Source organism: Muntiacus reevesi, chromosome 7, assembly GCF_963930625.1.
Source record: "Muntiacus reevesi chromosome 7, mMunRee1.1, whole genome shotgun sequence".
NCBI classification, from domain to species: Eukaryota; Metazoa; Chordata; class Mammalia; order Artiodactyla; family Cervidae; genus Muntiacus; species Muntiacus reevesi.
In genome coordinates, this window is record NC_089255.1 from 48,609,616 (window position 1) to 48,631,968 (window position 22,353).

A 22,353-nucleotide genomic window follows, 5' to 3' on the forward strand; every position below is an offset into this window, starting at 1 on the left:
AAGCCACTTAAAAACACCGTTGAGCACAGAAGCATGTTAAACACCAAAAGTAACAGAAGAGTCCAGTTTTCAAATCAAAAACCTAAATTAAAAAAAAATCAATATTGTCCAAATTTACAAACTAGAAAATAATACAGCTTAACTCCATTCTCAGGGTGAGATCCCTAACATATACACCTTACTGTACGGGATTGTCTCTTCCAGTTTTATTTTAAAGCTATGTGTATTGACTTTGGACTTGAGCCAGGTGAAAAGATTTAACATGACAAAGAGAGCCATTGAAGGTATGGAAGTTATAAACTTCCTTATTTGTGGGGTACTTCAGCTGAACTGGGTGCAGGTCTCAAAGCTGGAGTTGAAGTGGGGTGGAGGCGTGTGTGTTTGGGCTGGCTTTGGATTCCTGATGAAGGTCAAAATATCATCAATGGATTTTTTACTTTACTCATTCAACTTCGTCTGAGAAAAGATGCCTGCAGTGGTGAAAGGAGGACTCACAATGCCAAAGTTATTTCATTCTTTGCAATACACCATGACGAACTTAACAGCTGAAAAGCACATTTTCAAATGCTGACTTGAAATCAGTCCTTTGCTAAAAATAAGAAATAGGACCTGCATCTTATTTGCCTCTATTTATTAAATGTGTGTATGTACACATCACTTGCCTCTAAATTATATTGCTGCTACTAGGAAGAGCATTTTACCTATGTAAGCTGAAAATTTATAAAACGTTTGAGGCCCATGTTAGCCCTTTATGCTCCCTTCATTCTCAGTTCAAATGCAGTGTTAGTGAATTCCAGGAGTTTAGAATATTCCAGAGATGGCTTTTAATTTTATTTTGCAGGAAGTAGTGAAAAGGGTATTTCATTTTTTTTAACTGTAGAGGATTTCTGCTTGGGAACAAAGTTTGAAGAGTTTCCTGGCCCAGGGTGGATAAGTTTTCCAGGCTTTCTTTAGCTGATCGTGTTGATATAATTGTGAATTGGGCTTGATGAATGAGTTTAGTTGTCCCCTGTCTGACGAGCTTTAGTGGCTTCATGCATTTTAATCAGTCCAATGATTCATTTATTTTCCACCTTTTTTTTTTTTTTTGGCTGTGTGTGGGATCCTTCCTTTTAAAAAAAGTCACAACAGGATTAATTATCCTTTGCATTAATCCTAATTTTTTTTTTCAGATAACCCTCTGAATATATAAAGGTCGCAGGTGCTAAGGGTTCTCCTAGTGGAGTATAGTCATGATGATTTCTGAGGTTTCTCTGTGTTGCACAAGGTCTCTTGTTTAATCATTTTACACAGTAAAGTGTTAATCACCATTTAAGTTTGTCTTTGTCTTGTAACTTCATTAGTTGAATACACACCTCACTCTGGAAATATGGTGACCCCTTCAATAAAGTTTTAACTGGCCTCGAGCCATACATTCTTGGCAAACTTTAATTCTCTGCAAAAATCTGAAGAAAAGCAAATACTTACAGGCAGGTATTTAACTTCCTTCATTTCTTTAAAATAAATGCAGCAAGCATTATTTTCCCAGATGAAGGATTAAAGAGAAATCTACTCAGTTAAAAGTGAACAGGTTTCTTGACAAGCTAGGTGGACTTTTAAGTAACTTCTGAAAAAGAGAATTTCAACGACTGCAATAATTTAAAGGACCAAGGAAATGAAGGGTCACTGCAAATAGGTGTATCAGAATATAAACATTGAGTAAGCAAGTTTGCTTTCAAGTTCTGTATCTCCATATCACCTCTACGTGGTTTCTATAGAAGCCTTATATTTATACAACTACTGTCTATTTTGTAAAATGCATGTTTTAAGATAGACAAATATAAAGTACTACTTTTTTTTTCAATAACAGTTTCTCTTTCAACACTGCACATGTGCACCTGATCTATACTAGGGAATAGATTATTTCATCGCTCTCTCTGGGCAAATGTCTTCAAGAGTCCCTCTGAATAATTTCTCCCCTAGTCTGAAAGTGCATAAGAGGAGGTTTGTTTTAAAAATAAGTTATGAAAAAGACAAACTACTCAGACAATGAATTGCAGAAAGCATGCTTAGAGAAGCACTACATCTATCTTGGGTAGAGTTATTGTTTGTAGCAACTCTTCAAAAACACACACAAGTAAAATTTGAATTTACATATTTTAATGAGAAAATATTATTTGGACTAGGTTCATAATTTAATGTAGACACCTTTTTAAAATTCTTTGTCTTAAAACAGGCATGCTGGGAACAAGAACATCAATATTTAAAACGCCATGCTAATTCTGTACAGGGAGGGAGAAAAAATGAAAGGTAAAAATGGTACAGTTCTGATGACACTACAACTTTTTTTTAACTTAAGCAGGTCACACCAGAACAACAGTTTGTTTTCCAGCAAATTTCCTAAGATTCTAAAGGAATATAGCAAACAAAAGTGCATTTTACACAGTGTATAATCATTCCTATTCACAATCATTTACATCTCTTTGCAGCCCTTGAGCTTCTTGGAAAAGTTCCTGTAGCAAACAGAAAGACTTGTCCATGGGAGACCTATCCGGTGACACCTCCTTCATGTTACCAGTCAGCTTATCTAAGTTCTTCTAGGGTTGCCCTTGATGGTTTCTTAGTTTGGACTTATTTCATTTTCTTTCTTTTTTCCTTCCAGCAATAAAATAAATAGTTAAAAAGGTCTCTAAGTAATCGGAAAGTTAACATCCTAATTAACTTTCCCATACCCACCCCTTCCCTCCCCTAAACCTGGCCAGAAATGCAGAGTAAACATTCACATTACGACAGGTACTTGTAAAGTGGGCTTTGCCCGCTCGCCCGCCAAAGCAATGCGGATTCAAGTTCACTGTTTACGTTTTACCGGGCGCTTTGTAAACATACAAGGTTACTTTTACTTTTATTTTGTTTGTGTCGAGGACAAACGTCTCCTTCCCAGCTTGGTAGCCTCTCCCCTAAACTCCCAGCACCAGGAGCCTCTGGCAGAAAACAAAATCCAAAACAAAAAAAACCCCCGCAGAAGCCGTGGAGGCAGGGCCGCTTCTCAGGGAAGCTGTGGTCCGCCCAGCCCCTGCCGGATGGGCGGAGGCGAGTAGGGTAGGAAGTTAGCGGTCCCTTTTCGCGGCAGATTTCCAAGACGGTAAATAGAGATCTGGCTCTCCGCTGGGTGGTTGCAGCCCTCAGGGGAGATATGTTCCAGGAAACCTCAGAGACGGTTTCTCTGGGCTTGGAGCTAACGGCGCCGTGTCCAGAGCCTCGCGGATCCGGACAGAGCGAAGACGCGCTCCTCTCCGAGGCGGCAGGAGGCAGGAACTCCCCTGCCTCTTCTGTGGGAGAGGGTTTCGGGGCCCCGGGCATGGGACGACTTGGCTCAGGCGTTCCCTGCCTTTCCCTCCTGGGGGCGAGGACAACTCCCACGCGTGCCTCCTGGCCCATCTGCAAGTTTGCGTTTCGTTTCCTGGGTCCAAAACAAAAGTTCTCACGGGGAAGAGAGGGTTGGCCGAAGGTGAAATGGACAAATTAGGGTGTCCCAGGTCGAGGAGGGCAGGACTGGGAGCCGGGGGAGGCGAGTGAGCTGGCGGGGAGGGGAAGAGGGGGCGCCGGCCTCTGCGGGTCAGTGCACCGCCACCGAGTGCAAGGCGGAGGCCGGGCTGGTGAGCGTTTCGCTGGGAGTAGCGGGGCTGCTTTGGCTCGTGGCTGTTTGAGAGGACGTGGGGCTCAGCGAGGGCGGCGAGTTCGAGAGCAAGGTGGGGATGGGCGCAGGCAGCGCGGGCAGGGCAGGCACTGCGGCCGGTGTGGGCTTGATGGGCACGGGGATGGCGGGCAGTGTCTGGCCCGCTGCGTGACACAGAGGCTTCAGTGGCACGCCGTAGGCGCTGTAATCGCCACTTGCCATGGAGATGGGGGTGGCTGAATCGATCATGCCTGCGGAACCGTACACGTGTGGCCAGCCAGTGCCCAGCGAGCTGCCCATGGTAGTCAACTGGTTGGGCAGCGGGTAGGCGGCGGGCACGGGCTGCATGGCGGAGAAGGCCAGCCCCCCGGGCATCTTGTACTCGCGTGCGATGATATTCTCGATGGCGAAGGGATGCTTGAAGCCTGAGGGCTGCGCTACGCCGCCCAGGTTGTAGGCGGCCGTGGGCATCTGCGGCAGGTGCGTGCCCGAGGCGGCCAGCGCGCTCAGGCGCAGCTTGGCCTGCTGCTGCAGGTACTGCGCGGCGTCAGCGGGCTTGCTGGGCGCCAGGTGGTCCGACTTGAGCACCTTGAAGCGCTTGCGGCGCCTCAGGAAGCTGCCGTTCTCGAACATGTCCCCGCAGCTGGGGTGCAGCGCCCAGAAGCTGCCCTTGCCAGGCTGATCTGGCCGCCGCGGGATCTTAATGAAGCAGTCGTTGAAGGAAAGGTTGTGGCGCAGGCTGTTCTGCCAGCGCTGCGTGTTCTCCCGATAGTAGGGGAAGCGGTCCATGATGAACTTGTAGATTTCACTCAACGGCAGCATCTTCTCTGGCGAGCTCTGGATGGCCATGGCGGTTAGCGATATGTATGAGTAGGGCGGCTTCTGGTCGCTATACGTGTTGCGGCCCGGCCGAGGCATCTTCTTCTTTGCCCCCTCCTAGGTCTGGGTCCGCGCGGGCCTGCTCCGATCTGGGAAGGGGGGAAAGATAAGCGAGGGGAGGGAGGAGGACGTGGATGCACAGACGAGGTCAACCAGGCCAAGAACAGACTTCGGGGGTGGCGCAAGTAGGGGGCTTTGGCGCTAGATCAGCCAGCGCCTAAGCTCTTTAGCCAGCAACTTTGTGTGCCGAGTGGGACGCAGCCAGGGGGCGCGGGAAGGGAAGCCGGCAAGCGGCGTGAGAGGAGCCTGGAAGTAAGCCCGGACCTGGAGCGGGAACTGGGGGTAGAGATGCAACCGTGAGCCGCTCACCTTAAAGTTGCCTCAAGTTGCGCGTCCGCATCCGGGATGGGGCTGCTGCTCGCCTTGTCCCTCCCGGCGCGCAGCCAGGGCGCAGTGTCCGGGTTCGGCTGGGCTCCGTACGTCTCTGAGCTCAGCAGCTCAGCCCCGCAGCGCCCCGCGCCGCCCGGTTCCCGGCGCTTCTGGCCGTGCGCTCCGCGGGCGGCCGAGCTCGGCTGCGGAGTTCCGGCGCGGACGCTGGCAGCAGCGGCCTCGGGGCTCCGGAGGGCGCTGCTCTGGGCTCCGCAGCTCCGCTGAGCTAGGTGGCTGCCTCCATGTCCTCCCTCGAACCATCTGATAGTTTTAAGCGGTGACAGGAGCAGAAAAGACCCCTGTAGCGGTGCTTCATTAATGTGCCACTTCTTAGCTATCATATGACAATCGCCTTGGGAGGAGGAGGAAGAGGAGGGGGAGCGGGGGATGCAGAGGGAGGGGACTGAGCGAGGGGGAGAGAGCCTGGCTAGCTCTGGTTTCTTTCACACCTATTTACATGGACACCTTGGCCAATAGGAATCACTTCCAGCTCAAGACTGGGCGAGGGGGAAGAGCCTCTGCCACCGGTGGGAGCAGGACGCGCTGGCCAGGGTGCGCGGTGTGAAGGTATGGGGTGGTAGCGGCGGGAGCAGGGATACAGGCTACAGGCGACCACTCACATTCACAGCCCGAGCTGCTGCGCAGATGGTATTTGACATGGAAATTGCTTGGCTATTGGGGTATTTTGTTTCCTTTGCAGTGCATCGGGTTTGTATTGTTGGCTAACTTCAGGCACGGCTTTCCCCTGAAGGAGACCCTTTCCCTGCGTTTGGCATTACCCGGGAATGATTACACGCGTTATTGTAATGAAACTACACCTTCCCCTAGTCCTCCGAGAGGCAGGTCAAAGTTTGATTTGACCTTCCAAGGCTGCTTCCTTGACGCGGCACAGTGGGTGTGTAGTTTTAAGCGAGGGTTTTAAAATACAACAACAACAACAAAAAATACTATCGGACAGCCACGTGTAAGAGCCTATTTTGAATCTAAGTGTATTGGCCAAATTAAAAAAATTAAAATAGTGTATCTGGGCAAGTAAGCAAGGTCTTCACTTTGTAAGCCCTCCAGGAATCTGGTTAGACACAGGATGGAGGCTCTGGGGCTGTTGGGGACCTGGGGAGAGCCTGAGTTTGGTTGACACAGTTGTCTCTCGCTTTCCGCAGGTGGTTTAAAATAGGAGTAAGGGGTGGGCTGAAAGTTTGCATTTTACAGCCGAAACTTTCTCCCCACCCCCCCCTTTTTTACATAGAAAAAAGTTATATAGGGTTTAGAGGGCACTGCAAAAGCTGCCTGCGGCCCCACTAAAATTGCAGTACCTTTTAGATTTGCAAAGAACCAAAGGATTTTCCTTTTTTGGAGAGAAGAGAGGATGGGGATGTTCCTAGGATCACCCTGCCTAGTGTGGGGTAAGTGGTTTCCTTCAGTTTGGATTCATCTCTGGAGATTCAATGAATTATTATTATCATTATCATCGTTGTCACCATCATCATCAAACTGCTATGAAATAGTGAGTTAACCCTACCCGCTTGCACGCTGTCTACAAATGTAGATGGTAGGCATTCCCCCTGGTTTCTGCATATTCTCTAACCTTTATGGTTTTCAAAAGAAATGTCTACTATCTCGTTTTTAAAAACTCAGTACCTGTAGCCCCAAATAAATCATCTTCAGTCTGGAAATGTAAGAACTTTTCTTTTGGCATGAGGTGGATGAGGTGGTGGTAGGAGATTTCTGGGTGTGACATTTTGACACTTAGTGATATTAGAGCATTATTAGTGTAGCTGTTTGGGGTTAGCATAAAAAAAATCTTTAAACATGCATGCATGTGTGTGCACTGTACATGCGGATACGCATACACACGCACACACCCTCCATTAACCATAGTTTTGGAGGTGGTCAATAACTCACCAAAACGTAACTTAAACACGGTGAATTTAGGAGATTAAACAATTTCATTAATATTGAAATGGCCCTCGCGTCTAGGCTGCCTTGCTTGAGATGCAAGCACACGTTTTTCAATATTAACAGAAGTGCTTGAAGAAAAGAATAATGTCACCTTCTTAATTCAGAAAAAATAACCAAGAGGAGGAGGTGGGTGCTCAGGGGTGGGGGAGGGATGCTGACCTGTCTCTGGGGCATTACTGGAGAAAGGCTGACAAACCCTCTACAGATAAACCAGTTGGACCCAAAAGGAACCTCTGTGGAGGTTGGGCTGGAGGCAGTGGTACTTCCCGGAATTGCAGCACGCTTCAGCTTCTAAGGAGGTGCAGCATTTGGGGGGTTTCTCGACGAGGCCAGGATAGGCTCCAGGGTCCTGAGATAGGAGCCTAGGAAGCTTAGGAGCTTGAGGGACCCACTGATAACTAGTAGTGAGGGCTTGTATTTTCCAGACTGAAAGGCTTTGATCCAGTTTTCCTGCTTCAGAAGGAAACTGGAATCCGAGGTACAAGGAGGGCAAGGCAGAAGCCCTTCTGGGAGGGAGAGGTACTAGCATCGAAGCACCTAAGAATTTTTAGGATCCTCTAAGAAAATATGTATACACACACACACACACACACACACGCTGATAGTGTTTTAAGAAGGGTTGGATTCGGGATGTGAAAGATCTCTGTTCACCCTGCGACCAAGGAAGATTCTTTTCGATTCTTTTCTACTGTGTGTGTGTGTGTGTGTGTGTTGTGCGCGCTCGCACAACACACACACACACACACACACACCCTCCCCAGTAGTTCCCGCGTATTAAGGGTGGGGGATGGGGAAAGGGAATGTTTTTGTTTTAACAATTGGCATTTTGTTGCCTTGCAAAGGGTCTTTGTATGGCTGTCGAAATCATTGCTCCGAGTAAACAGAAGATTAACTAAATTCTAAGAGTAAAAACGTTTGGGTGAAAAAAAAAATCCAAGTTGGAATAAATCTCTGTCTGTCTCCCTGGGAAAGTTGTCACCACCAAGTTGGGGACATGGGAGGATATAAGTAGGGATCCTCAAAGTTTGGCTCCAGTGAAAATGGGAAGTGAGGCACATTACCCATGCTCGGGGCTAATTAAAGAAATTGCACCTAATGGCACAAGTTTGTCTTCTGTGAGGAGTGAGGAGTTTGTGAGATGCACATTTAAAAAGTGTACTTTGCTGTAAAATTGAACCTTAATTTCCTCCTGAAGATCTACAAAGCCCAGGGGAAGGGACAGATTTGCATGCTCTTTAAAGAGTGTTTTAAGACTGGTATTATGAAGAAGAGAGGGAAGGAGCACTTTCCAGAAATCTTGAAAAGTGCATCAGTCTATTGTATAGAACCCAAAGCAAACAGAAGCTTTGGGGAGGGAGCACATCCGACCTGGAGGCTTAGGGAGTTGTTGGGAAAACTGTATAAAATACACATAAGTCAATTATACCCATGTGCAAACCAACTGGAAATCTCTTTCGTGCAATAGCCATTCATCACCTCCGGAGCCCACCACCGACCACCTTTCTGCTTGGAGAGTTCGCAATAGCCTCTTTTCTCACAAGCTGGACCACACACGGCTACAGATTTCGTAATAATTTATGCTAATTTCCCTCCATAAATCCACAATTCGCTTCAGTGGCACCCGGGCTGCTGAGGGAGTAGAAAGGAGACAGAGGGGTGACAAATACAATATTGATTTTGATTCCTTCTGTTGTCAAGCAGGTGTGTGTGCGTGAACGGTGGGGCTAGGGTTTGGGGGCGGGGGTTTGAGGAAAGGAAAACTATACAGAGCCCATGCCAGCGGCTCCATCCACACTCCAGAAAGTAACGCGCCCTGGTTTGTTAATATTTACCAAACACCAACGGGAGGTGGAGGAGAGTACCCGGCAGCTTCCGAGGGTTTCCTAGGCGCCAAAAACAATACCCGCCTTCCCGACTTGGAAAGTGAACTCCGTGCTGCCTGGAGCGCTTTGGCTAAGCCTTCCCCCTTCTCCTCCTCCTCCTTTCACTCTGGGAGTCCTCCCCTCCCTCTCCCCCATTCCCCCTCCTTTCCTCTTTCTAATGCACTCTTGTCCCTCAGTTCTCTTCACTTTACTTTTTCTCCCTCTCTCCACTTTTTCCAGCATCTCTGTAAAATGGGCAGTAAAAGTGCTAGGAAGTGGGGGTGAAGGTCGAGGGCTTGTGCTTCCTCTGACCCGCCCCAACTTTTCAGGCTGCCTCCCGCAGGTGCCCAAGTCCTCTGGTCTCTCTGAGAACCCACACTAAGGCACTGTGCATGCTTTGTCAGTCTTCACCAAATCTGTACTTTGATGGCATGAAATGACTTAGCTTTCCTTTAAAAAGGATTTTGTTCCTGGGGTATTCAGCACTAAAGCAAACTCCCTCAGCCTGTCATTGGTCAATTTTTGTAAAAAAAAAAAAAAAAAAAATCGTCCTCCTGAGTGCCCCAGAGACTGTCCTCAGAATAGGTGCACCTGTAGCTCCAGCATCCCGGCAAGGCACAGCCTGGCTCTAACCTTGGGGATCTGGGGACCAGAGGGACCCTGCTCAGGAAGTTCTCTCAGCCTGGGTCTTGCAGGTCCTTGGGCCCCACCAGAGACCCACACCCAGTTGAGCGCTGCATCAGGGAAACCTTTTGGCCGTGGCTGTCCCATGCTCCCAGGAGCCTGGGCTCATTTTGCCAGGCCAGTTTGATGAAGTCTGGTTGGGAAATCAGAGTATTCGAGGAAGAGAGGTGGGGGAGGGGACACATGGCACTCTGGTGCCAAGGGCCAACCGGCAGCAGCAGGACTTGGCACCCTCTTCACCAGTGCTCCCCAATGCCACCCCAAGCACCAGGCAGCCCAAGTAGCACAGTATTTTTCAAACCAGAAGGAAGGAACCTCTCACAGGGAACTTTGGATCCATGCATTTCATTGGTTGGTGACTGGCCTACACAGGGTTTGGACCTTAATTCACATCAGAGAGATTGAGGAGAAACTTCTGATGAGGAGCATACTGCCTAAAATCAAAACCCACCCTACCCCCCCAAATCTTGCTGGATTCTGAGGGAGGCAAGAGCCACCACCTCCTGATCACTCTTTACTCCCATCCAAACCAGGAGGGTGTGTGTGTGGGGGGGGGGGGGTTGATATTCAGAGGTGTCTCCTCTCCAGTCTCTGCTGCCTGGCTGTGGATATGGCCTCTGACTATGTCTGGGGCACCTGAAGTTAAAATCTCTTTTCCTTGGGGTTGTGAGAAAGGGAAAGACAACACCTCACACATTATAGAATTATTTCCCCAGCAGCTGCTCCAGCTTGGAGAGTGTGGACGGCTCAGTTTTCCCTCCATCTCAAGCGGAAAAAACAGTAGCCAGAGATAGAGGTTGGTCTGCTTGGCATCCATCCCCAAGAAGTGCCAACCCCACCCATAGTAAACAGGCAGTTTCAATGCCCCTGAAAACAACTCTTGCCGGCTCCCCATAATGCCCTCTCTTTGGATTCTGTTTGCTAAATACCATTTGGTCTTTGCTGGAAGTGGTTTGCTCTGAGATTTCAAGGCTTTAAAGCCCAACTTTCCAAATCCAGTCCCTTCTTTGTACTAATAATTGCATCGCTTTAAATTGGGCATTACCAAACCTACATATGTGCTTGTCCCAAAGTTATTTGCCAACGGTTGGTGGAAGGATTTTTGTTGTTACTAAACCCTCCCCAGAAGTTTTGCCCTGCACTGTGTGAAGTAGAAGCAGCAATTCAAATCTATTATTATTATTATTGGAGGAAATATTGCTAAAACCACCTTGGTATTGAAGGGATTAACTTGCTTTTCTCCCAGCCCCTAACTCTGGGGTTAAGACAGCAGTAGATCAACTGTATAATGTGTGCACTGTTCGCTCATTTGTACAAGCAGAACAAAGGTTGGACTAAGCCAAATTGCATTGCACTTGTGAACCGAGGCCCGATGTGAAGTATCTTTTACAGCGGGGGGAATGAGAACAATTTCGTGTATGTCTAAAAGGGAATAACAAAGCCACTTTCTCGAGCATCTCAAAGTGAAGTAGCGAGGCGTGACATTCCCAGGGTGAGGAGGGACAAAAGCAGGGTCAGGGGGATGAAAAAGAGAATCAAACAGCCACTTTCACATGTCTGCCCTCAACTGCTGCACCTCTCCATAATAGGAAACAAATGTTGTAAAAGGGGGGATTGCTCCCATTCATTCAAAATAGCAAATGATAGCTAAACAACATTGTCAAAACTGAATCAACTTCTGTGCAGTACCACCCAGAAAAAGGTATTGTGTTTTGTTTAATAGCGGGGTGGAGCAAAGGGTCTTTTTTTTTTTTTTTAAGGGGGGGGGGGAGAAAAATCACCCTATACTTTTCATATTAATTTTCTTTGTCAAGAATTACTTGTTTGCTCAGATTTGGGCGGGGGGTGGGGGGAGGACAGTATCTCTGGTTAGGCAGCCACGTTTTAAATGTTATTTTGGGAGAAGGATTTAGGGAATGCCGAATTGGAAAGGTTTTTAGCTTTACGAGGTGTTTCAAAGCTTCCAATAAGTGAGAAGAGTGTTTCGTTTCCTTTGACTGCATTATCTGGAAAAATTAAGATAGTGATTGCAAGAGAATATTAAGTTAAGTCCTGTACAGTAGGTTAAATGTCCTTTGCTCAGAAATTTGAATAAAATCAATTCTGTGGAGAGGGGGAACTGCAGAGCTCTGAAATGAAAAATATCTTGCATCCATAATAGTTGTTGGTGCATTCGCCCGTTTTAATTTGTTTTGAAACCGGATAACCTGTAGGTCTCCAGGCTTAAAACCCTGGGCTTCTTCTTTGTTTGTTCAGAGAGGAGGAGGAGAGCTTAACCCGGTAGACATATGCAGTATGTGTTTTCTTAATGGCAGAAGCAGGTCTCACTGAAGTCCACAACAGCCTTTAGATATAATAACTCACTGTGTTCCTGGGATGGTTAAAACTATTTGATTTCTTTCTCTCTTTCCCCACCCTCTTCCTCCCCCAACCCGCCACCCCCCCAACACACACACCTCGTTTGGGCTTTTTTCCCCTTTGGTCTCCATTCGTCCCCCGCTGAGCTGCCACCCACAAAGCGGGTTTGAAAAAGAAAGACACCAAAGAAAGAAAGCGGCTGATCCTTACTGGCCTCCCCCAACTAAGAATGGCTGGGAGGCGGGCCGTGGCGGGGCCAGCAGCGGCGGCCAGGAGCTCGCCTCCCCTGGGCGGCGGGGTCCCTGGGCGGCGGGGTCCTTCCGCTTAGGCGGGTGTCACCTGGGACCAGGACTTTGCTTCTCGAGTCCCAGCGCTGGGTGCCCACCCCCTGCCGTATGCCCTTCTCATCAGCACCGACTCTGCTCTGGACTCTCACTTTGCTCACTCCTGGTGGGTCGCTGTGAACAGACTAGCTGTAGGGGATACCCGGTTGCCCCGAGTTTACCAACGCCGCAGAAATGGATGCATCGCCCTCAGCGGTCCTCTATCTCTTCATCTCTTTCCTTCCCTCTTTCCTCTCCCTTTCTACCCTCATCCCTTCTTTATCAAACTCAGGTTTCAATTTCCACAGCAGTAGGGACATCATTTTAGGTCTGCAAACAAACTAGCTGCCTTCCCAGCACTGCACAGTGTCTGGGATCCGCAGGGCATTTCCTCATGTACCCTGCCGGCACAACCAAAAGGAAGGAAGGAAGGGATAAGGGTAACAAAGCATTCAAACACCCTCACCCTCACGCATGACCCGCACACCTCAGCGGTGAGTGGTGGGCCACCATAAGTGATGGACTGCGGAGAGGGGGGTAAATCATTAACTTGACCGATCATTCGAGTGGCTTTTAGGAAACTTCCGCTCTTACAACTGTGGTTGACATCATTCACGCCCCCACCCCCCGACCCATCCCCACTGCTACCCTAGTAAACAACCCCTCACTCCCCCATATTTAATATTTTTACTAAGAAAAAATATATTTAAAATAAGCAGTAAATCTGCACTGCTATTTATCTCTTAAAGTACCTCCCCCTCTCCATCTTTTGGGTGAATCCTGAATCGGAAGGATTTAATTCCAAAAGGCTGATATTCAGGTGATTTTCTTCGGAGTGACAACCGTTTGTTTATGGTGGCCATAGTGATTTGATTGGTGGAGTGGATGGCTTCCTTTAACTAAAGTAGGCTGCCTTTTCTTCCCGTGCAGACAGTTAAGAAAACCTCTCACTTCACCGCCGCCCCCAGCATTTTGGGTTCAAAGTCTTTAGCTTGTTCTCCTAAATACCCAAAGTTTGGGGGAAGTCGGTCTTCAGTTCTGTCCGTTCTTCATTTATTTTTCTTTAATTGCAAAAAAAAAAACAAAAAACTGTACATAAATAGGGTAAAATAGAGAACCGTAGAGAGTGGATCAGATCTTTCTTTTTTCTCCACATTTGTTACCCTTTCCAAAAGGACAGAGGGAGCCGCGGGACTTCCTAGGTTCCCCACATCTTTGATAACGATTAGCAACTTAGGTTTTCCTTCGCGTCCGGATCCCCGCGACCTGTTGATGAGTGAGTCGCGGAGCACAGAGCTCCGCGTCAAAGTTGGTTATGTAAACTGCTTGTGTATTTCACATTATCATCGCGCTGTCTGGAGGCAATGTAGATTTTCTAAAGATCTAATGAATAAACAACCAGCAACTGCTGGCGGTGTAATTTACATTGTTAATGCCTACATGTGTATAATAAATATGCATTTGTATGTCTTCAAATAAACTCTTTTTAGTTTCTAACCTGTGGTGATTTTTTTTTTTTTCCCCAAGAAGACGGAGGGTGGAGGGAATCTCTCTTTCCAAGGAATTTCACTTGTGTGGCTCTGGTTAAAAATGACTCTGCCGTCCAGCTGAGAGTAGAGTCCCTCCTACCTGCCGAGGAAATCTCGGCTGGGCTGGGCCCTCGCACTGGACTCGACAAGGAAGGGACAAGGTGCCCAGGAACTCAGCCGCGCGGTCTGGGGACGGCGGCGCTTTCTGTGGGAATAGGAGCCGGGAGAAAGGACAGCGTCCACAGGATTCGGTATTCTCCCCCGAGCTATCGCCCTCCCCCAAAGATAAGTGCCAAGGACTTCCCTTAGATCGCTCTTTAGGTTGGGAGAGCTGGGTCTGCTGTGGCTTCGACAACCTCAAGGAAAAGTTTCCGCCAATTTCGCTACAGACAACCTTCCCCGACGCGCCTTTGTAGACCACTTTGCGGACAAGCCTGAGGGACAGACAGCAGGGGGAAAAGAAAGGGCGCTGATCCGGGTCGGGGTACTAGACTACTTCATCAGCCTCTTCCTCTGGCAGGGCAGGAACACGACGCTCCTGGGAGCCAGCGCCTCCGAGCCGCCGGGTTTGGACGCAGCATAGCTGCTGTTTTCAGAAGTCGGACTCCCTCCCAGCGCGTCCCACGCCGCTTATTTCAGGCTGGGCGCCGACGTTTGATATCTCTCCCCTCCACCAACCAGGTGCCACTTTCTTAGCGCGCTCGAAGGCAAATGTCTCATCTTTTCCCGTCCTAGATCTGGAATACATTATTTTAATTAAGTCTATGGCGATTTACTTTCCTCTGAGATCTATTCCACGGTGCAATTAGGAACGTATTGGTGCTGGCTCATATGAATATTCAGGAGCGTGTCAATTAATTAGCAGACAGAGGAATCTCATTATGGTGCTCAAAACCCTTTTAGTGTTAAGCAGAATTAAGGGGGTATTTGGCAATGCGCTGGATTAGTGAATATTTTATTGTGCACTCATTTAACTTCATTATCATAGCACTTACACTACTCTCTGATTTTATTAATTAAATTGCTCGTTAATTTGTCCAAAAAGGATAAAAGTCTTAATGTGCCACCCAATAACTTGGACAGTAAACTTTCGCCCCGCTTGATCTTCGCTCCAGGTCAGAAGAGGACAGATGGCTGCTTGCACAGTCCGGGATGGAGGCGCGGTTCCTCTCTCCCTGCATCCGGCAGCTTCGGGGAGAACAGGTTCTCCGGCTCCCCACACTCCGACAGCAGCCTGGATGTCTGGGAGGGAAGGGCCGCCACCGCAGAGCAACTTACTCGCTTTTTGCCTCCGGGACTGCCTTAGAAATAGGAGTCTTCTTACTCAAGCAAAAGAAAAAAGCCTTTCACCGGCTCCGGGGAGTGCGGGTGGACTAGCCACGGAGCCAGTTTTCCAGGGACACAGGAAATGTCCCGGTGACCACGGTCAGCGCTCCCAAGCTTCTCAGCCTCCTGCCCCTAAGGCGCGCTGTTTCCCAAAGGCTTGAGCAAAATGCACTTTGTGATGGCAACTCCCGCGACGCCCCCTACAGGCCTGCAAGGCACAACACCCACACCCGTGGCTGCCTAAGGCTTCTTCTTGAGCACCCTGCTCTCAACCCAGGCCACCCCTCAGGCTAGGCATCTTCTGGGTTCGCACCCATGTGCCGTTTATGCTCACCTGCACCTCCCCACCCATCCTGCCCCCAAAGGTTAGAAAGACAAATATTAAAATTACTTGCACAAAGGGAACTGCTAAAGAGATCCCAAATTAATATGCATGTAAAATTAATTAGTTGCATTTTATGACATCAAAATAAGTACCTGGGAAACAGAACACCTTCTGGGCATTGGGAACATATGCTGGAATTAGAGTTAATTGACTAATTACATAAATTAGGCATTAATTTTGCAACACATCAAGTATAAAAGATATCTCAATTAATTGTGCATAAATTACCAGGTGAAACCGGGCGGGGGTCCGGCCAGGATCCCGGTTCCCGACCTCTCTACTATTAGGGTCCCAAAGCTAGGGGGCGTGGCAGGCGCCCAGGTCGAGACTGGCTGGCGGTGGAGGAGAGACCCAGTCTGCGCCGGGAGTCGCAGCCCGCGCAGGCTGATGACTCCGGGCAATCGTTAATGTGAAGGAAACTCCCCCACTCATTAAAATCAATTACATGCAGTTAGATTGATCAGCTTTTGTCAGAAAGGAGCGAGGCAAACCCTTTTACTAACTTCCCCTCCCCAGCAGGTCCCCATCCTGCCACCCGTTTCTCCCCCATCTACCTTAGCTGGTTCTATAGCAATCTCAGGCCCTCGCCGAGTGAGTCCCGCCACCCTAGTACTGGTTCCCTCGCCAAGGAGGTCAATTTTTCTGGACTTAACGTCGGCTCTCAGCCACTTTCTATCGATCTGTTCTCTGGCTGGGCTGAACTGGACGCCAGGTTTCTCTTGGTGATCCACATTCTTATAGGCTCACCACCACTCCTCACCCAGGAATACAACTTCAAGGAAAGATGCTAAGTGATTTGAATCTCTTCCGTTTGGAGGTGAGTGCAAATTAATCTCCCAGTTGTAAAATGTAGGTAAATAACCCACTCGTTCTCCCAGAGGACTGGTCTGTGGGAGTCCTTAGCTTCCTCCCTCTCTCTGCTGGCCCCCCACCCCAGTGGTGTCTGTGACTTCGCTCCTCCCTCATGGGTGAAAGAACAGAATGGATACAGCATGAATGTTGAGTTTAATTTTCCTGGGGTCTCCTTTCTCCAAGGGGTGCTCCAGGGGACACACTATTAATTATCCCACAAAACCCACCAAATAGAATATTTGCCTTTAAAACAGGTTATTGTTGGGAAAATACTAATGATTTTGGCAGTAATTTTCCCCTATGTTTCCTATACATTTTATGTAAACCAAAAAAAGTTTGTCCTAAGGTAAAAGGGTTATTTGTGAAGAGGATCAAGTCATGCCCCTTCCAAACCCCAGTGAAACTGCAGCAAAGCTCATATGCCTTCCTTACATAAATTACACCCAATTATAACAGTTTGATTCTGTTAATCTAATGGAATATTACTAATGGAGGGACAGATTTTTCAGCAACTTCTGAGCTGTCATCTTGTGCCTGGTGGTTTACGACAGTATCCAAAGTCACAGACCCAGCTCTACGCCCGCCCCCCAAGATCCCCAAGTTGTAATCATTTTCTTCTTTTTGCCAAAGCAAACACAGTGAATGAAAGGAAATCCTGAGAAACCCTTTATTGCCTGATTATATATATCTTCATTAAGCTGCCTGTGTGACATTTGTTAGAATATAATCCTGACTGCTGACGGGCTAAAGAAACCAATGAATTCCTGAGTTTACAGAGACAAACATTCATCTTAATGTAGAGGTTTCCTGAGGTAGCCAGATGCTGAAGGTACTTGAGGGAGATGTTGACAAGTGGATAATTGTCAGCAGAACTAAAACAGACACTTTGTTTACAGTTGAGCATGATTAATTGAGAGTAAATAAAACAGCACTCTATAAAATCACTATTCAAGTTCAAAAAAAGCTGTATGTCTCTAGGAATAAAAGAAGTAGACTTATTGTACAAGAGCTAGTTTTGCCAGACCCTTGAAGCAGCAGCTGGCAGTGGTGTGGATCAGACATAGATATATGCTTTATTGCCTTCCAGCTGGTCTGTTTGCTTTGTTTTTTTTTTTAATCTTTTTTGCCAAATGTATAGAGCTGGATTAGAAACATTTTCTCCCTGATTAGCTGAGTTTTAATTTTCTCTTATTAGAAGATTATTCTTCCCCTCTCCATTCTCACTTTAAAAGGTAATGCATTTAATGTGAAATAATTTTCAAAATGAGCCAGATATGATAAACTCTGATGCTGTCAAACAAGACTGTTAAATGCCATTGTGATACTTCAGTTTGCAAGAGAGCATTTCTATTCCCCATGATTCTAATAAATTGCAGAGGCCAGACTCTAGTAAACATCTTAGGATTGTCCAACATAATAAATTTTAATGAAACAGAAAATAGGCCTTTTTTTCAAGGCACAATGTGACTTGTTTACACAAAGTATTTTGTTGGCCTCTATCCTGCTAGACCACAGGGTGACCAGGTCAACACCCTTCTAACAAACTTTCCTAATCATGTTTGTGCAGATTAGTGCTGCCTACATACCTGTCATTGACCTTGGATAGATACCTTGGATGGAATGATTTATAATAATCTATAAGCAGACATTCTATACATTGTAATAAAATGCCCAGTGAAATTCAAAACAATAAGCCTAAGGCAGTTAGAAATTGTTTATATTACTGACAAGTCAATTATATTCAGAGCTCTTGTCCTACTGTAAGGATGGATATAGAAACACAAGGCAGGCAAATAAGGTGCAAACTGAGACTCTGTTTTGACTGCTGGGAGAGAACTTTCTCTTGGGACTTCTTGCAGTTAGAAACTGTAGGAACTTCTGAGACAAAAACAGAAGCAGAATTTGTGGAATAAACGGATAGACAAGAGAGAGATAGAGGGGGAGTGGAGAGGGAAAGAGAAGACAAGAAGGAGGAAGGGCTAGAGGAAGAGGAAAAGAAAAAGAAAAGAGATGAAATCCTCTGTCTTCAAGTGAGTCTTCAATTTTTTGTGAATCAATACTTTTTCTTTTGTCTTAGGCCTGTTTGAGCTAAGTTGTGAAGGGGTCATGACCAATGGGTGCGTATGTGTTAGTCGCTCATTTGTGTTGGACTCTTTGGAACCCCATGGAATATAGCCTGCCAGGCTCCTCTGTTCATGGAATTTGCCAGGCAAGAATACTGGGATTCCCCAGGGAAGATCCCCTCTCCAGAGGTCTTCCCAACCTAGGGATTGAACTCAGGTCTCTTACATTGCAGGCAGATTGACCAATATACTTTTTTCTAAAAAGTCATATTAATTTGATTTTTAAACTGAAGTATGTTCAGTATCTTGTAATAACTTATAATGGAAAAGAATCTGAATATACATTTCCTCTTGTCATGAGACCCACAGTAGCTTTCATGGTGAAAGTCTTGCTTATTCCTTCTATTTCTCCTAAGAGGAGCAACTTACATTGGTCCTTTACTCATGAAGGGCCACTTGGGTAGCTCTTGGGCTTTGGGTCCCAAGGAATTTCAGTTCTTTCCTTGGTGGACACTATAGCTTTGGTAGTTACACACTTGGAATACTTTTCAGGGCTTCTAGAGCCTACCGGTCTTTTTTTTTTTTTTTTTTTTTTTTCAGTGGGTTTTGTCATACATTGATATGAATCAGCCATAGAGAGCCTACCAGTCTTAGGATGAGTACCTAAAGTAATGTTTCTATCAGCATATCCCTAAGCCTTTAAGAAATTTTAGAGGTCCTTCCTCCCTCCCTCCCTCCCTCCTTCCCTCCCTCCCTCACTCCCTCCATCACTCCTTTCCATCTTTCCATCCATTCATCCATTCATCCTTCCTTTCATAAGCATTTCTGAGGACTAATTCCATTGTAGGTCAGCTCTGATAAATTTACTTCACTATAAATATTTCTTTCTTTTTAAAATTTTTATTTATTTGGCTATACTGGGTCTTAACTGTGGCACATGAGATCTTCAGCCTTCTTCAGGGCCATAGAGGGTCTTCAGCTGAGGCATGTGGGATCTAGTTCCCTGACCAGGGAACAAACATGGGCCCCCTGCATTGGGAGTGTGGAGTCTTAGCCATTGAACCACCAGGGCAGTGCCTTCACTGTGAACTTCAACTGATGAAAGAAGATACATACTTAAGATTAGGCACCAACTTCTGAGATTGTAATATTTTTCATGTTGTAAATTCTTCATGATTTTGAAGTCTTTTAAAAAATAGATCCTTTCATTTGTCCCTCACAATAACCTGTAGAGGAATGAAAACTATGAGTGAAAGTGGCTGATAGCCACTGAGTGCTTTGTATTAGGCCATCAGTTCTGAAAGTGTAGTTCTGAGGCCCTAGAGTTCTCTGAGAGCTGTACATGGGTTTCATGAGGTTCAGACAATCTTCATAGGAAAGCAAGATGTTATTTACCTTTTCTACTCTTGTCTTTTCACTCGTGTACAGTGGAGTTTTTCAGAAGCACCATAACATGATTTTTGAAATGGATTGAATATAGAAACAGACATGAGAATCCTGTTGTCTTCTTTTAAGCTAGACATTAAGCACATTTGCAAAACATGTAAAACACTAGCAGTCTTTTCATTTTTGTGGGGGGCGGATTAGAAAGAATGGCTGTTTTTAAAATAAAATGCATTATTTATGCATAATGTAATGACTTTATTATTATTATGTGAGTTAATACATAATATAAAATTATTGCCAGTTTTATTTTTTTTAGGTTTTGCTAACATTTTTTAAAATTTATTTTTATTAATAATTGGAGGATAAATGTTTTATAATATTGTGTTGGCTTCCCTAGTTTTAATTTTGTGTGTTTTCTTTAAAGATAATTTTATTTTTATTTTTTTTTTAATTTTTGGCTGTGCTGGGTCTTCATTACTGTGTGGGCTTTTCTCTAGCTGTCGAGAGCAGCATTGTGAGGGCGTCTCACTGCAGCGACTTCTCTTGTGGAGCATGGACTCTAGGCACACGGGCCTAAGTAGCTGTGGCATGTGGGCTCTCCTGGCTGTAGCTCCTCAGCTCTAGAGCACAGGCTCATAGTTATGGCACGGGGCTTAGTTGCTTTGTGGCATGTGGGATCTTGCCTGATAAGGGACTGAACCCACGTCTCCTGCATTGGCAGGCAGATTCTCTACCACTGAGCTACTAGGAAAGCCCTTTTCATTTTGAATGAAGTCAATGTTGTTGTTGTTGTTCAGTTGGTAAGTCATGTCTGACTCTTTGCAACCCCATGGACTGCTGCACTCCAGGGTTCCCGATCCCTCACTATCTCCTGGACTTTGCTCAAACTCATGTCCATTGAGTCAGTGATGCTATCTAACCATTTCATCCCCCGTCGCCCTCTTCTCCTGCGCTCAATCTCTCCTAGCATCAGGATCTTTTCCAATGAGTCGGCTGTTTGCATTAAATGGCCAAAGTATTGGAATTTCAGCTTCAGCCTCAGTCCTTCTGATGAACATTCAGGGTTGATTTCCTATAAAGTTGACTGGTCTGATCTCCTTGCTGTCTAACGGACTCTCAAGAGTCTTATTCAACACCACAGTTCAAAAGCATCAGTTCTTCAGTGCTCAGTCTTCTTTATGGTCCAACTCTCACATACATACATGACTACCAGAAAACCCATAGCTGTGACCAGATGGACCTTTCTCCGCAAAGTGATGTCTCTGCTTTTTAATGTGCTGTATAGTTTTATCACAGCTTTTCTTCCAAGGAGCAAGCATTTTCTAATTTTATAAAATCAATATCTGTAGATAAGCTCTGACAGACAAATGCCTCAGGGGTAGATTCTCCTTTCACCTGTTGCAGAAATAAGGAAACAAAGGTTGGGAGAGAGCTTAGGAAACCAAGAGGTTCCCCAATGTTAGGTGCGATGGGAAACTCTCTGCTTCCAGAGTTTGAGATCTGACTTCTACTTTATAATTGAAGTTGGAGTGTTCCTGTTCATTGTTGAAAATGGTAGGACCCAGAGAAGTTATATGATTTGCCTAAGCTCACCCAGTCAGAGACAGAGCTTTAACAGATTCTTGCCACTGTAGCCATTCAGTATACCTTTTATGGTCCATTCATTGATGTGCTAAGAAGCTGACTCTTGGTGGGGAAAAATGTTCATTTGTAGTATTCACCAGTTTCTACAGTGCAAAGACTCCCACCATGACTGATATCAAGCCATGACTTGATAATAGTTGGGAGGAGATGAGCATACCCAGCTTTGGTGAACTGGTAAAAGCTGGCTCAGGTATACCACCACCTCGATCCTGTCTCCCATATCATTTTGCCCTTTTTCTTTGAAAGTATTTCCAGGTTACCTGGTGGCAACCATGGTGTGGTAAGTAATTCCCTGATCTTGGGCTCAAAAGACTTGGCTTAAAATCCCAATTCTGATACTTACCAGCAGAGTAAGCTTTGGCAAGTAACTTCATCTCTCAGACTCAGTTTCTGCTTGTAAAACAGGGACAATAATATTGGCCCTGCCTATTTCACTGTGTGTGTCTGTGTGAGTGAGTGAGTGCATGTGCATGCATCCATGTGTCTTGTACAAGAAATGCATTCATTTATATTAAATCACATTGTGAAATGTAACATGTTATAGAAGTGTAAGACATGGTGACTGAGTTGACCTGTCCCTTGTTATCTGTGCCCGGTTTGTATTCTTCCTCTGGGACTTCATCACCAGGTTCTTTATCCCTGATCACAATTGATGGTTTTCATCTTGTGCTCCTATAACACTTGGTCCACACCTCTGTTTTGTCACCCATGTATCAGCTTATAATTACTTTTAAGTCTGCCTGTCACCAAAAGAGTAGAATAGTTATATTCTTAGAATCTAGAGCAGTGCTGGTCAATAGAAATATAATGTAAACCACATATGTAAGTTTGAATGTTCTAGTAGCCACATTTTAAAAAGCAAAAAGAAACAGGTAAACTTAATTCACTAATGTATTTTATTTTAACCTACTATAGCAAATATAATTTGTGTGAGATTAATATTATATAAAAATTATTAACATAATATTCTATTTTTTTTATACTAAGTCTTTGGAATCCAGGTTTTATTTTACGCTTAA

At 45.9% G+C, this 22,353-nt stretch overlaps 1 protein-coding gene across 1 annotated transcript; it reads right to left on the reverse strand.

Annotated features, from left to right (window-relative positions):
- Window positions 1-3,595: 3,595 nt before the first annotated feature.
- FOXB1 (forkhead box B1) lies at window positions 3,596-4,573 on the reverse strand. The gene has a single exon (XM_065941851.1). It carries the CDS (start codon window positions 4,571-4,573, stop codon window positions 3,596-3,598), a length of 978 nt encoding a protein of 325 aa, XP_065797923.1.
- Window positions 4,574-22,353: the final 17,780 nt, after the last annotated feature.